Source organism: Leucoraja erinacea, chromosome 13 (genome assembly GCF_028641065.1).
Source record: "Leucoraja erinacea ecotype New England chromosome 13, Leri_hhj_1, whole genome shotgun sequence".
Lineage (NCBI taxonomy): Eukaryota > Metazoa > Chordata > Chondrichthyes > Rajiformes > Rajidae > Leucoraja > Leucoraja erinaceus.
In genome coordinates this window covers 960,815-977,593 of record NC_073389.1, presented here as the reverse complement: position 1 = coordinate 977,593, position 16,779 = coordinate 960,815, and the positions used below count along the sequence as shown (strand labels likewise).

Sequence of the window (16,779 nt, the reverse complement as noted above, 5' to 3'; positions counted from 1 at the left end):
ATTGCTGAACCTGGTTGTTGCAGTCTTCAGGCTCCTGTACCTTCTACCTGAAGGTAGCAGAGCGATGAGTGTGTGGCCAGGATGGTGTGGGTCTTTGATGATACTGCCAGACTTTGTGAGGCAGTGACAGCTACTAGACAAGCTAGATGCAGGAAAAATGTTCCCAATGTTGGGTGAGTCCAGAACCAGGGGCCACAGTCTTAGAATAAAGGGGAGGTCATTTTAGACAGAGGTGAGAAAAAAGCTTTTTCACCCAGAGAGTTGTGAATTTATGGAATTCCCTGCCACAGAGGGCAGTGGAGGCCAAATCGCTGGATGGATTTAAGAGAGAGTTAGATAGAGCTCTAGGGGCTAGTGGAATCAAGGGATATGGGGAGATAGCCCTCGAGATACCCCAAGGGATACCCCTCGGGTTACTTGCCTTAGTTTAGCTTAGCTTAGAGATATCGCACAGAAGCAGGCCCTTCAGCCCACCGACATTTCAAATGTTGTTATAGTACCTGGGTCAAATATCTTCTCTGGCAGCTTGCTCCATATACCCACCACCCTTTGTGTAAAAAAGGTTGCCCCTCAGATTCCTCTGAAATCTTTCCCCTCTTGCCTTATACCGATGTCCTCTAGTTCTCGATAACCCACCCTGGGTAATAGACTCTGTGTATTCACACTATCTATTCTCCTCATGATCTTATAAACCTCTATAGGGCCACACCTCATCTTCCTGCGCTCCATGGAATAAAGTCCTGGTCTGTCCAACCTCTCCCAATAGCTCAGGGCCTGAAGTCCTGCCAACACCCTGGTAAACCTTTACTGCACCCGATTCAGTTCTACAGGAAACAACGATCTTTCCTTCCATTTTCAGGATCTTTGCTGTCGGTTTTACATGCAGTTTGGTTTCATCTTATATCCCCAATGTCCTGTCTCCAATACAGGTTGCAGAAATATCTCCGAGATCAACAGGAACCTCATTCAGTTCTCCAAGCTTTAGAAAGATTCCTCAAGTGATATGGAACAGCACAATTGGAAGGGGCCAACATTGCTGGGAGATTAATCCATCTCGAAGGAGAAGACTATATTGGACAAATGCGATCTAAATTGGAAAAACACTGTAGCAAGGCAAATAAACAAATCAGAATATATTGCTTACGTTGATGTTGCATTGCAGTAGCGGTTGAGTTGTAAATGTGTGAGAAATCATTTGTATTTTGTTCACGTATAAGATCATAAGAAATAGGAATAGAATGAGGCCATTCGGCCCATCAAGTCTACTCCACCATTCAATCGTGACTCAACTATCTCTCCCTCCTAACCCCATTCTTCTGCCTTCTCCCCATAACGTCTGACACCTGTACTAATCAGAATCTATCTCTGCCTTAAAAATATCCATTGACTTGTTGTTATCCATTGACTCTGACTCTGACTCTGACTTGGCCTCCACAGCCTTCTGTGGCAAAGAATACCATAGATTCACCACCCTTTGACAAAATAAATTTCTCCTCAACCCCTTCTTAAAAGAACATCCTTTAATTCCGAGGTGATGACCTCTAGTCCTAGACTCTCTCACAAGTGGAAACATCCTCTCCACAACCATTCTATCCATGCCTTTCACTATTCTGTATGTTTCAATGAGGTCCCTCCTCATTCTTCTAAACTCCAGTAAGTACAGGCCCAGTGCCAACAAACGCTCATCATAGGTTAACCTACTAATTCCAGGGATCATTCTAGTAAACCTCCTCTGGACCCTCTCCAGAGCCAGCAAATCCTTCCTCAGATATGGTGCCCAAAATTGCTCACGATATTCCAAATGGGGTCTTACCAGCACCTTATAGAGCCTCAGCGTTACATCCCTTGTGTAAACATTCCTTACCTGGATTCTTCGAGCTGCAGCCCACATGAATATCCTTTCTCCCTGCAAATCACCCATTCTTCCCTGGAAAATCTGTCTTCCCAACCATCTATATCCTGACCCAGCCATTCTTTACCTCAATATGCCCCGTCACCCCTGCTCCTTGGATGATTTATAATAGTGATTTATGATTGGGCACTGTTGTGTGAAAGCATAGGGACATTTTCACAAACTAAATTTTGTTCAAAACCAAAGTTTACTGACATTACTGTTGCTGAGAGTAACGTTCTCTTTCGATCAAGCACTTTTCAAAAGAGCATGACTGCCACTTGCTGGCCACATGCAGTACTGCCAGGTCGAACATTTTGTAGACATTGGATAACTGAATTGTGTTTAATTGCCATTTGTACCGGCAACGGAACAATGAAATTCTTACTTGCTGCAGCTTGACAGGCTCGTTAACAAAATAACACGCAGATGAATATAGATATTAATCAATAATGCAATGAATTAATAACAGTAACACCAGATAATCATAATGCTATCTAGGTAACCACGTTAGAGTAACCAACAACGTTCATAAGTGATAGGAGCAGAATGAGGCCATTCAGCCATCAAGTCTTCTCCATTCAATTGTGGCTGATCTATCTTTCCCTCTCAACTCCATTTTCCTGCCTTCTACCCATAACCCCTGGCATCTGCACTGATCATGAATCTGTCAATCTCTACCTTAAAAATATCCATTGATATTGAATTCCACAGATTCACCCCCCTCTGACCAAAGGTATAGAATATCAGAGTTGCTGTGGCATCATCCTGCACCTTCTTCAAAGCTTCCACATTTTTCCTGTACCAGGCGACCTGAACTGTACATGATCCTCCAAATGTGTCCTAACCAAACATAAAACATTTGACAGTGGACAGCTTCTGAAGAAGGGCATTGGCCCGAAACATTGCCTATTTCCTACGCTCCATAGATGTTGCCTCACCCGCTGAGTTTCTCCAGCACTTTTTGTCTATCTTCGTTTTCCAGCATCTGCAGTTCCTTCTTAAACATAAAACATTTGACTCAAGGACCATCATGTGGGTTTGGAATCTTGAGCAAAACGGCTATTCCTTGAAATTCCATCTCAAGCAGGGTGCAAGGCCACCAAATTCAAATCAATTTTCCTACCCACAAACCCCTCTAGCCATTTGCAGTGCTTTTTACTTCAACCCAAAAACCACACCAGCCATTTGCAGTGCTTTTTACTTCAACCCAACCACATTTTCATTTTCAAATCACATTAAGGGCACTCAAGGTCAGTAAAACCACACTCCCTGTTTAATAAACATGTGTTCAGTGTTATTCACAGCTCAGACTGAGAGATGTGGCCCTCTGACTTCCCCCATTTTGCAAAGACTGACTGAAGCACAACACTTCTGTGTTGTATAGTCCCTCCCCCTCGCACCAGCAGGGGCAGCAGAGAGAATGTCAACATTTTTTAAACATTAATAACTCTTTTATGTTTAATTGATGGGAAAAATCCTCTTGACCTGCGCAGCGGAGGGGGTCTCTGAGTAAGCTGGCCAAAAATCACAGCCGTAAGTGGCAGCGTTTTTTCTATAATCATGAAACAGAAAAACAAGAAATGGTCAAGATCTTACTTTTAGTAATATAGATAGATATAGATAGTTGATACGATAGAACTTTATCCCAGTGGGGAAATTGATCTGCCATGGGTCATAAAAGACAAAATGCGTACACACACACATTTTTTAAAAATATATATATATACTAGACTAAGTGGGACCCGTTGGGTCCCTGCATCACACGGGAGGGCTGGTCACCCAACGCAATATTCCACATCTCCACCAACTCCAATATTGCTGGCCAGTGGGGGGGGGGGGGGCTTTTTGTAGCGCTAGTAGTCCCTTTGGCTGTGGGCCAAAGCGACTGGTTTCCAGAGGGCTTGTATGGACATTGTGGGCCGAATGGATTCTTGGGCTGGCAGCTCAGTCACTGAGGCCTGGCAGTGCAGTCACTCAGACCTGACAGGCTGGCAGCTGAGAAACTGCCAGAAATTCTGCCCAAAACAGGTGACTGTGAGAGAGAAGGGGGAGAGGGTGGACTGAATGGACACACACACTCACACACACAGCACCAATACTAAAATGCCAAGTAACTTCAGAGTGTGGTAAGCATACTGAATCCTGTTACTAACCATATACTCTATGTAAGAAGTTTGAAAATAAGAACACAGGTGTGTCTAAACCAAATGATTCAAACGTCTAAAGGCATTTTTATTCTGAAACACTCCTCTACAGTTGCTGCTGCAGCAAAAACGTGCTTTAAATAACTTTCAACAAACACACTCTCCATATACATGCCAGTAAGCTGACTTGAATTACTCAAACGTTTCAGGGTGGCCACGTCTCCACTTTGAGCACTCAGTGCCACATCTCCACTAAGTGGAAGTCACGGAATGAACGGCAATGTTGCATTAAACACAGTCCTGATCTAATAAAACGTTTATTCATGATTTTTCCTTCCAAAAACTGTTGCACATTTTTCAATAAGGCACAGTTAAAAGGCATATTTTCAAAACAAACCTGTTGCATTTGGCAAGGCGACTTTAATTAAGCAAGACAACTTTAATTAAGCAAGGCAATTTTAATTAGGCAAGGCAACTTTAGCATTCTGAAACCAACTTATCAATTAGGCAATGCAACTTTAGCATTCTCAAACCAAACTTTTACCAAGCATTTTCAAACCATATTAAGGGAACTCTCAGTTTAGTAGACATGTGTTTAGTGTTATTCACAGCTCAGCCTGAGAGACATGACCCTCTCGTTACCCCATCTTGCAGAGACTGACTCAACACTTCTGGGTTTAATAGTCCCTTCAGAAGAGTCATGGCCTTCAGGAGCGAGAAGCTCAACATTTTTTAAACACTAATAACTCTTTTATTTTTCATCAATAGGAAAAATCCTTTTGTCATGCGCAGCTACTTACTCAAAGATGGCCAAAAATCATAGCTGTAAGTGGCAGCATTTTTTCTAAAATCAATATACAGGACAACAGGAAGTGGTCAAGATCAGACTTTTAGTAATATAGATATAAAATATATATATATATATAAATATATATATATATATATATATATATATATATATATATATATATCTTACCTATATTTACATCCTTTATTTACATTTTATGCATCTATATTTACATCTACATACATATACACATACATAGTGTTCCTTGGTATGTTTTATGTGGGGCGTGGGGGGGGAGTTGGGGGAAACTTTTTTCCAATCACTTACTTCAACGGAGGTGTGATTTTTTTACTTATCGTATCTCCATCCCCACTGTGGCCTAACATTGTGGATTTGGTGACCTTTCCTGGGGACCAACCCGGCGCTCGAAGCCGCGGGAGTCTGTGGGACTTTAACATCGTAAAGCTCGCTGTCTCTGGTAAGAAGATTCCGACTCGGGAGCTCCATGCCGCGGAGAGTTTCAACCGCCCCGACGTGGGAGTTTCGATCACCTCGACGGGGGGCTTTGATCGCCCCAATTGCGGATGGTTTGACTGCCCCAATCATTGCCTTCCATTACAGTGTGGAACGTGGAATCCACTGTGGTGGATGTTTATGTTAACTTTTGTGTGGTTGTGTGTCTTGTGCTTTTTTTTAGTATGGCTGTATGGTAACTCAAATTTCACTGTACCTTAATTGATACATGTGACAATAAACTGATGTTGAAACCTTATAAGCTTGACCTTGAAACACACACATATATATCGGCAACCATTGCATTGAGAAACAGATATATTTTAGTGAACTGGAGATGCATGACGTTCTAAATTATTACAGAATCTTCAGTCTCATCCTTGCTGACAAGACAGGTCCAGGCCATTGCACTTTCATGTGGACCCAGGGTGGAAATGTCAAACAATAGAAGGCATAGCTTTAAGATGAGAGGAGAAAAGTTTAAAGGAGATGCGTGGGGAAAGTTTGGTTTTACTTAAAGGAGAGGCCGGCGAGCAACAGGCCTCATTCCCGCTGATCAGGGACACAGTTTAAGAATAAGGAGTAAGCCATTTAGAGCGGAGATGAGGAAACACTTCTTCGCACAGAGAGTTGTGAGTCTGTGGAATTCTCTGCCTCAGAGGGCGGTGGAGGCCGGTTCTCTGGATACTTTCAAGAGAGAGCTAGATATGGCTCTTAAAGAAAGTGGAGTCAGGGGATATGGGGAGAAGGCAGGAACGGGGTACTAATTGTGGATGATCAGCCATGATCACATTGAATGGTGGTGCTGGTTCGATGGGCCGAATGGCCTACTCCTGCACCTATTGTCTATTGTCACTCCTGGTGAGCTCCTGGTAAGCAACAGGCACCTCCCTCTTGACATTGGTAAGGAGGGGGAAGGGTCAGTAGGGAGGGGAGGTCTCCCTGTCGGTTTGCTCCTGGGCCTGGTCAAGATGGCCATTGGTGGGTCCAGGCAGCGGGCAGTCAAGTGTTCTGCCCCAGAAGACTGCCTGCCCCTCTTCAGGACCCTTCATCAGACTGAAGAAGGGTCCCGCCCCGAAATGTCACCTATCTATGTTCTCCAGAGATGCTGCCTGACCCGCTGTGTTACTCCACAACTCTGTTATTAAGTGCTGTGTGTAGATTTGTTGACTTACTCCCATGTGGAGTGCAGCACGGTGGCGCAGCGCTAGACTTACCGCTTTACCGCGCCAGAGACCCGCGTTCCATCCTGACTTTGGGTGCTGAATGTACGCAGCTTGTACTTTCTTCCTGTGGCCGTGTGGGGTTTCTCTGGGTTCTCCGGCTTCCTCCCACACTACAGCGTTGAAAATCTGTGCAACTCATCAATGAGCAGATGCTGAATCATTAGAGATACTTGATTAACCAAACCTGATCACTGACCCTGACCCTGTCGAGTGCTCAGCAAAAGCTGTCATTTCAAAAGGTCCATTTGAGGTCAGGAAGGGAGTGAACGTGCAGTATGTGACCTCTGTGATAGTGTGAATTCATCAGATATGTGTGTATCTGTTTGTGCATGTGTGTGTGTCTATGTGTGTTTGTGTGCCCGTGTGGGGTGTCCTTGTGTGGCTGTGTGTGTGTATGCGTGTATCTGCATGCCGCAAGTCTGTGTGTGTGCGTGTGAGTGTGTGTGTATGCGTGTGCCTATGTGCATGTGTGTGACTGCATGTAGCAATTCTGTAACTGCCCCACATCGGCAGTTAGTTAAATTCTGAACCTCACGGTTTTTGGTTCCTACTTGAAATAGTAGTGTTCCTAAGGGGGGAACTAATTGCCGACTTAGTTTCCAGGGGGGCACGGTTGTGGGCGCACACAGAAGCCATGACTAAGAAGAAACCAAGAAATACTTCTTAAGTAGTAAGCAGTGGACGAGGTATGTTGTTTATTTGCTTGGTTAGTGTGGTGTTGTGTTGCTGTGTGGACGTACATGCATGTATTTTGTAAACTGCATTTTTATTTTGTTTGTTTTTTGTTGCCTTGTTTTTGGCTCAGTTCTCACGGGTTGGTTGGAGCCGAAATAAACCCCGTATTTAACCACGATCTCGGGCCTCGTGTACTCCTTGGGAGCTACAAATTCTGTGTGTGCGTATGTATGTGTGCGTTGTGTGCGTGTCTGCATGCAGCGAGTCTGTGTGTGTATGTGTGTGTGCGCGTGCCTGTGTGTGTGCGTGCGTAAGTGTGTGTGCGTAAGTGTGTGTGTGCGTATGTGTGTGGCGTGCCTGTCTGTGTGCGTGCGTAAGTGGGTGTGCGTAAGTGTGTGTGCGTATGTGTGTGTATGCCTGTGTGTGTGTGTGTCTGTGCGCGTATGTGTGTGTGGGTGTCTGTATGTGTGTGCATGTGTGTGTGTGTGTGTGTGTATGTGCGTATGTGTGTGCGTGTGTGCGTATGTGTGTGTGTGCGTATCTGTGTGTGTGTATGTGCGTATGTGCGTGCGTTGTGTGCGTGCGTGTATGTGTGTGCATGTGTGTGTACATATGTGCGCGTGTGTGTATGCGTATGTGTGTGCGTTGTGTTTGTGTGTGCGTATGTGTGTGCATGTGTGTGTGCGTATGTGTGTGCGTGTGTGTGTGCGTATGTGTGCACGTGTATGTCTGCGTGTGGTGAGTCTGTATGTGTGTGAGACTGAGTATGTGTCATGTGTGAGTGTGTGTGTTTGAGTGTCTGTGCACATGTGTACGTGTGTGTGCGTGTCTGTGTGTGTGTGTATGTGTACATATGTGTGTGCCGAACCCAAACATAGAACTTCAGAAAAATCATATCCCCAGCCCACTCCCTCCCCCAGCCGCCATGTTTAGTCTAGTTTAGAGATACAGCGTCACCCACCGTGTTCGCACTGACCAGTGATCCCCACACATTAACACTACCCTCTACACACTAGAGACAATTGTACATTCGTACCAAGCCAATGAACCTACATACCCGGACGTCTTTGGAGTGTGGGAAGAAACCGAAGATCTCAGAGAAAACCCATGTGGTCACGGGGAGAACGTGCAAACTCCATCCAGACAGCACCGGTAGTCAGGATACATGCGGAGTCTCTGGTACTGTGAGGCAGCAACTCCACCACAACGCTGGCGTGCCACCCGTTGTCTGACCTTTCTTATTGGTTCACTTTAATCCCTTTTCATTCACTTTAATCCAAATTCATTCAACGTAAACATTTCAGGTCGAAATGTCACCCATCCATGTTCTCCAGAGATGCTGCCTGACCCGCTGATTTACTCCAGCACTCTGCCTGACCCGCTGAGTTACCCCAGCACTCTGTGAAACGTCACCTATCCATGTTCTCCACAGATGCTGCCTGACCCGCTGAGTTACTCCAGAATTTTGTGTCCATGTTCAACCACTCGCATAAATCAAGGAGTAAAACACAAAGTGCTGCAGGAACTCAGCAGGTCAGGCAGCATCTGTGGAGGGAATGGATAGGCCATGTTTGTTCAAGATTCAAGAGTGTTTTATTGTAAAACTAGACCAAGTGCAGACCCGTTGGGTCTGCTCCCCCAATGGTGTGATCCCCCAACCCAATATTCCACCATGCACCCGTCTCCTCCAATGGAACTGAAGCCGTTCCCAAATGTAAGATTCCAGCACTCCCCTGCCTCCCTCAGCAGTGGATTTAAAAACAAATCCAATTGCACCTACCCTGCCTGCTGCAGCAGTGAGAAGTTCAGAGTGTTTCGAAGTGTGTTGGAAGCTGATAGGAAGGAGCAGCCGTCAACGAATCAAAAGGCAGAAAGGCATCCAGACGGCAGCCGGTCGGATGGCACAAGAGTTTTATATAATAATAGAAGATAGAAGATAGATGTCCTGAAATGGAACAATTAAACTCTTACTTGCAGCAGCACAACCATGTAATCATAGTACTCTGTAAACACCATAATAAATACCAATAAAAAGGTTCAGTATGTACACACACACACATATATATATATACACACACCCACACACAAATTTATATATATATACACAAAATTCTGGAGTGACTCAGCAGGACAGGCAGAATCTCTGGAGAGAAGGAATGGGTGAAGTTTCGAATCGAGACCCTTCTTAGACCCTATATATATATGTGTGTGTGTGTGTGCGTGTGTGCGTGTGCGTGTGCATATGCGTGTGTGTGTATATATATATACGTATATATGATGCAAATATAAAAACAATGCCCCCAAGTCTATGTAGTTGGGAGCTTATTTGGAAGTTGTGGAGTTCCAGCATTTATTGTAGGTTACAGCATTTGCAGTTCCGTGTGTCCATTCCCTCCACAGATGCAGCCTGACCTGCTGAGATCTTACAGCACATTGTGTTTTAATGAAGAATCCAGCATCTGCAGTTCCTTGTGTCCTCATTAATGAATGTGTGTGCACACCAGGTCCTTCGGTTTTTCTTTCGTGTCTCAGCTCGTTCTTCCTACCAGGATGTATTTCTGACCTTGATTTCTTTGGCTGTAGGAATTTGTATTGATTAATTGATGAATCTCACCACTATTGCATCTGCCTCCACCACCATCCCTGTCAGCAGGTTCCACTGATGTTACAAACTCTATTCCAGCTAGCCATACTAACCAGAATACTTGGGAGATCTGTGCCATCTCATCTGAACATAAACAAGAATTCTGGAAATCTGAAATAAAAACAGGCAATGCAAAGAAAACTCAGCAGATCTGGTGAAGATAACCATATAACCATATAACAATTACAGCACGGAAACAGGCCATCTCGACCCTTATAGTCCGTGCCGAACACATATTCTCCCCTAGTCCCATATACCTGCGCTCAGACCATAACCTTCCATTCCCTTCCTGTCCATATAACTATCCAATTCATTTTTAAATGATAAAAACGAACCTGCCTCCACCACCTTCACTGGAAGCTCATTCCACACAGCCACCACTCTCTGAGTAAAGAAGTTCCCCCTCATGTTACCCCTAAACTTCAGTCCCTTAATTCTCAAGTCATGTCCCCTTGTTTGAATCTTCCCTACTCTCAGTGGGAAAAGCTTTTCCACGTCAACTCTGTCTATCCCTCTCATCATTTTAAAAACCTCTATCAAGTCCCCCCTTAACCTTCTGCGCTCCAGAGAATAAAGCCCTAACTTGTTCAACCTTTCACCATGTTGTGTATTTATCTGTGCACTTCACAGTCCGACTCATTTACACCTTCTCATGATGCCAAGATCAACTAGCCTCCTCTACCTGCGCCTGATCCATATCCCTCCATTCCTTGCATACCCATGTGCCTGTCTAAAAGCCTCTTAAACACCACCACCCCTGTCAGCGCGTTCCAGACACTGTGTAACAAAACTTGCTCCACACGTCTCCTTTAAACTTTGCTCCTGTCACTGTAAAGCTGTGCTCTCTAGAGTTTGATCGTTTCATCCAGTGTTCACTAGAACATATTTTCACCCTGGGAAAAAGGGTTCTGAGTGTCTACCTGACCGTCTGAAGAAGGGTCCCGATCCAAAACATCACTCATGCGTCATCTCCAGAGATGCTGCCTGACCCGCTGAGTTATTCCAGCACTCTGTGTCTATCTTTTGCTGGATTATAAATCTTAAACCCGTCTGTTCCAACCCCATGCCACCTATCTTATAATTTTCTTTCAGTTCAAGCAAATGTCCAATTGCCCTTCAACACATTGCACCAAAAGTTCAATATAAACAGAAAATGTTGGAAATACTCAGCAGATCAGGCAGCATCTGTGGGAAGAGAAATAGTTCCATTCCAGGTACGAACTGAAATATAAGCAGTTTCCCTTCACACAGATGCCAAGTTTTTTCTTGCATTTACTGTTTTTTATATTTTGATATTGATTATCTTCTGACATTGACATTGCCCAGTCCATCATGGGTAATGACCTCCCCACCATCGATGGGATCTACAGGAGGCAGTATCTCTAAATGGCAGCCAGTATTATCAAAGACACACACCACCCTGACCAAAGATTATAGAGCAGAGCAAGATGCGCCACTCTGCGAAAAAAGCGTCGTATGACATGGGTATGACATGACGCCATTTTATTGAGCAGCAATTTACAATAATATTAATAGCATTTACAATAATATGAACTAAATATGTGAAGTGATGGATGCTTTATAATACACTGTCCCCTACAACACTGATTACACCAAAGATGATAGAGTGGATCAATCTTTGTAACGGATTAAACCAAAGATACTAGAGGAGCATTGCCCGCTGCCTCCCTCAGGAGCGTCGAAAGTTGAGGCTCTCCTTCATCTGGTATCGGGGGGGGACCGAGAATCAGCCCTGGATTAACTCAGGAGTGGAGGAAACATCCTCTTCCCCTAAAGATACTAGAGGAGCCTATAGTATCTTTGCTTTTCCCTGCGACCTGATGTAAGAGCAGATTGTAAAACTGTGGAGTCCGTCCCCGCTACCAAAGATGTCGCGTTTGGCTAACACAAATGGTGGCCGTGACGTTCCGTTACGTACTACACGTCAGCCCATTGGATTTCGGAGGAGTGGTCTATCTTGCTCTCCTCTGTAATCTTTGATCCCGACCACACTCTCATTTCACTCCTGCCATCAAGATAGTGGCACTGGAGTCTGTAAACTGTGACCTCCAGGTTCAGGAACAGCTTTTTCCCAACAACCATCAGGTTATTGAACACTGCACAACACTGACCTCAGCAACTATGACCTACTATAGGCTATCTTGGTTGCTGTCGGCTATCAAGGACTTTTAGTTCTATAGGCTATCAAGGACTTTTAGTGGGTTCTTTTGCACTAGTATTGTGGTTATTGATTTATTAAATGTTTGCTTGTTATTCAACATTATCTATGTGTGCTGTGTTTACAGGCCTGTTATACTGTAAGGATTTAATTATTCTGTTGTTGGAATTTTATTGTCCCATATTGCAGTTATGTAAGACGTTGGCGATGTGACATTTAGAGTATTGTGTTTAGTTTTGGGAACTTTGTTAGAGGAAAACTCTGGTCAAGCTGGAAAGGGTGCAGAGAAGTTTTGCAAGAATGGGCTCGAGGGCCTGAGATATAGGGAGAGGTTGAGCAGGCTAGGACTCTCTTCCTTGGAGGGCAGGAGGATAAGGGGTGATCTTATAGCGAGCAGTTTAAAATCATGAAGAATTGATCGGGTAAACTTTCTTGCCCAGAGTAGGAGAATCGAGAATCAGAGAACATAGGTTTAAGGTGGGAGTGTGGGGGAGATTTAACAGGGCACAAATGTGGCACAGCAGTATTGTTGCAGCTTTACAGCAACAGAGACCCAGGTTCAATGCTGACCATGGGTGCTGTCTGGATGGAGTTTGTACGTACTTGTGACTGCGTGTATTTTACGGGGTGAATCGGTTTCCTTCCACATTACAAAGTTGTACAGGTTAATTTTCTTAATCTAGAGACTAGTCGGTGCAGACTCGGTAGGCCAAAGGGCCTGTTTCTGCACTGTATCTCTAAGCTAAGCTAAGTAACCCGAGGGATAACTTGTTTTACACAAAGGGTGGTGGATGTATAGAATGAGCTGCCGGAGGAGGTATTTGAGGCAGGCACTATCACATTGTTTAAGAAAGGTGCATGGACAGGACAGGTGTAGAGGGATGTGGGCCAAAAGCAGGCATGTGGGACTAGTGTAGATGGGACATGTTGGTCATTGTGGGAAAGTTAGGCCAAGGGGCCTGTTTCCATGCTGTATGACACTATGATTCTGATACATTTAAACACTCTGGACTCTCTCTTGATTTTCAATTGCCCAAAGTGCGCTGTGATTGGGAGTTTCACATTTCAGTCACCCCCCCCCCATATTCACACTTAGCGGCTACCAATCTGAAGTTCAAGTGACTTTATTGTCATGCGTCCCTGATAGGACGATGACATTGTTGCTTTGCTTCAGCACACAGAACATATACTACTGGAGTTTTAAAACTCTTAAAATATAACAACAATTTAATCGTTAAAGATGAGGTTCATTCAGTCCATTCTTTTTTGTTGCGTCTCTTGGTGTGTTCTGCAGCAGGGGGAGGGGGACAGCTTCAGGCGGGGTCTGTTGGGGGCCGGTGGGGAGGGGGGGAGCGCTGCCCTGGCCCACCGATGTTTACCGCTGTGTGGCGGGGTGGGTGTAACAGTTTAGTGCTAGTGAGCGGGCATTTTTGGTCGGCGCGGACGCAGTGGGCCGAAGCAGTGGCGTAGGGTGGGTTTTGAGCGCCTGGGGCAGTTTAAAGTTTTGCGCCTCCTCATTAGCGGTGGGGGGAGGGGGGGGGGGGGGGAGGGGGAGAGGGGGAGAGGGGAGAAGGGAAGGGGAAAAGGAAGGAACACGTTTTTGGTCTCTTCCTTCGGGAGATGAGACTGCTTTTGTCGTATCCCCCGTCTCCGCCTGCACCGAGGCCTAATGGCGGAGCTGGCGGCCTCGGAGCAGGGGCAGAGGCAGCAGCGGCTGGGACAGCGGCAGCGGCGGCCTGGCCCGCGCTGTTTTTATACTCACAGCTCCAGGTAACCCCTCCTCGCTCCAACGGCTCCCCAGGCCTCTTAATTTTATTAAAAAATGTTATCCAACAATTTTTTGCGCCCCTAAAAATTTAGCGCCCGGGGCAACCGCCCCACTGGCCCCCCCCACGCTACGCCACTGAGCCGAAGGGCCTGCTTCCACGCTGTATTTCTAAACTAAACTTATCCACTGGCTTTGCATGAAATGAAAGATGTCTTGGGGTCGTCATCGGGACAAATAAACACCGCAGCAAGGACACGTGATGGGAAGTTCCCCGGCAGCAGATGTTTACATCAGCAGCTGAAAAGGGGATGAATGTGTTGGGAAGGGGCAGGACCAAAGATCTTATCTTTGGGCAGGACGTGCAACTTGCAATCTGACTCACCAAGTTCCCCACATTACACAATCTGCCGTCAATCAATCATGCTGGCCGGGCTGCCAGGATTATAGTTCCTCTATAATCTTTGCTGCCTGGTTATTAGGGGTGGGTTGGTTTAGCTGGGAAGGAAGCGTGCCCGTGCAGCAGTTCATTCTGCTCTGTACTGTGTGGAGATACGAACGTGTCTGTACTGGTGAGTACAACAAGGGTGGTGCGATACAGATTGGGCCACGGAACGTTACTAACAACGGGATTTTATAACAATTCCCCTGTGCTCTACTCTTCTCAGTTCCATGTATAACAGGGGGGTGTGGCACTACAGAGAGAACTTAAGGGCCTGTCCCACCTTGTGATTTTTTTACGGCGACTGCTCAGCGTCGGTGAAGGTTTTCAGCATCTGCAGTTCCTTCTTAAACCCAAAAAAATCACTGAAGTTTTAAAGTCACTGAAGCTCCGCAGTCGCCGAAAATATAAATCGCAAAGGGAACAACAGCAACAGAACAAGTTGCAGCGGTGTTGAGCGCCTGAGCTGCTGCTTCCCCCTCTTCCTCCCTTCTCCCCGCTCCACTCTTCTTCCCCTTCTCCACCCCCACTCCCCTCACATCCCCAACTCCCCCTCTCCCTCCCTTCTCCACTCCCCCCACTTTCCCCGACGCCCCCCATTTGTGGACCCAGCCTGCGACCAGCAATTCCTCGCACACTATCCCACACACGCTGGGGACAATTTATACAAATCTTTGGAGTGCGGGAGGTAACGGTAACCCCAACCCTAACTCTAGGTTGATAGGTTTAGTATTTATAAATTGTCCCTATAGGGTGATTTCACGAAAGGTCACTGGATCATAGATCCTCACCCACGTGACTGCAACATCCAACTCGGGTACAGTGACCTTTCGTGAAATCACCCTATTAGTGTGTGGGATAATGTTTGGGGGATCGCTGGTAGTTGCGGACTCGGTGGGCCGAAGGGCACTGTATCTCTGAACTAAATGTGCCCCAGGGTTTGGACTCCAACCCCCAATGTTCTGCATGGTCCCAGAGCCAGATCTCTCTTCCAATGGTCTCTCCAAACCCCCAGAGGCAACGGGCTTTTCAACTGGGGACAGGCAATGTTATCAATGTACCATCTGAGTCTAAATACCCACCACCCATTTTAAAGCAGGGTGGATGTGATGTGAGGGGAGGGAAGAAGGGGGGAGAGGGGGAGGGAGAAGGGTAGGGGGGGAGTGGAGAAGGAGGGATGGGGGCAGGAGGTGAGAGGGGAGTTCAGTCTACACTCACTGAATCCATCCCTGTGAAAAGTTAGAGGTGGTGATTTGTATCTGGAAGCGGACCAATACAAAATACAACTGAACGATTCAGACATCTTTTCATTTGCACAAGTGATTTTATTGTATTAAGTTCAATATATTAATGTTTAAAATCCATGCTTTGAAGAAGGAATATTTTTCAGCCCATCTGTGGTCCCTAACCGGGCGTCACTCGCAGAACAGCATACGCCAGCGTGTAACAGGGCGCTCGACATGATGAGACACCCAAATGTCGCCACTGGATTTTGAACATCACAAAATCCTGGGGCGACAGGGAACCACTGCACGTCTGGGGTGGAAATCCTGGGGGGGGGGGGGGGGGTAGGGGGGACACACACCACCCCCCCCCCCCCCTGTTTTGAGAGGGGGGGGACGATTTCCCCCCCCCCCCCATTTTTTTGTAATCCGGATTTTAAACCTTCGTGAAAAAAATCTGTTAAAAATCTCCACTTTCCGCATGACCGTGGGGGTGGGACTGATGATCTAGGGTGCTGTTTGGACGAGAGAGATGTTGATCAGCAGGCAATGGTGGTGGGGGGGGTCTATATGCGTCTTCATGCGTCACGACCCGACCACGACGCAATAACCTCTTTTCAGGCTCTCACCAAAAATATCGCCCAAGTGGGACGGGCCCTTTACACAAAGCACATCGTATTTAAACCAGCATCTGCAATTCCTGTAGCAACAAGGAACTGCAGATGCTGATTTACAAAACAAAACATGTAAACTACTGGAGTAACTCAGCTGGTCAGGCAGCATCTCTGGAGAAAGTGGGCAGCTAATGTTTCAGGTCTGGAGCCTAATGTGCCTCCTGTTTGCAATTTCTATGACTTATTCATTCAGTCAGGGCGGGTTAAGCCCTGAATCTGTGATGCCAGACAGATTGAGCAGAGTGACGGGCACTGCCCAGTCCTTCACGGGTACTAACCTCCCCACCATCGCAGGAATCTACAGGAGTCGCTGCCTCAAAAAGACATCAAGGATCCACACCATCCTGGCCACACACTCATTTCACTCCTGCCATCGGGAAGAAGGTACAGGAGCCTGAAAACCATGACCTCCAGGTTCAAGAACAGCTTCTTCACGGCAACCATCAGGCTTCTAAACACTGCATAGTCCTATCTCAGCAACGATTTACGATGTTCTTTGTATAGGCTGCACTGTGGATTTAGAACATAGAACTACATCTACATTCCCATATTTCACAACCCGTGAAACTCCCCTTCCCTGCACGTCAAGCACAGTAGGCAGGGACAGGCAGCG

General features: G+C 46.1%; 2 protein-coding genes across 11 annotated transcripts in view; both read left to right on the top strand.

Moving 5' to 3' along the window:
- Positions 1–1,136, top strand: part of hao2 (hydroxyacid oxidase 2 (long chain)) — a 43,847-nt gene extending 42,711 nt beyond the window's left edge. For all 9 annotated transcript variants that reach the window (XM_055644254.1, XM_055644257.1, XM_055644251.1 and 6 more), the window contains one exon: positions 930–1,136. In XM_055644254.1, coding sequence (XP_055500229.1) covers positions 930–985 — 56 coding nt within the window. In that variant the 3' untranslated portion in view covers positions 986–1,136. The remainder of the gene's footprint in view (positions 1–929) is intronic.
- A 5,452-nt stretch (positions 1,137–6,588) lies between these two features.
- The window catches only part of LOC129702514 (uncharacterized), a 44,103-nt gene continuing 33,912 nt past the window's right edge, over positions 6,589–16,779 (top strand). Inside the window, exon 1 of one of the 2 annotated variants that reach the window (XM_055644246.1) lies at positions 6,589–7,250. The gene's annotated coding sequence lies outside the window, so the exon portion shown is untranslated. Of the gene's footprint in view, positions 7,251–14,238; positions 14,400–16,779 lie in introns of those variants that run through there. The other variant, XM_055644247.1, reaches the window with a different exon arrangement.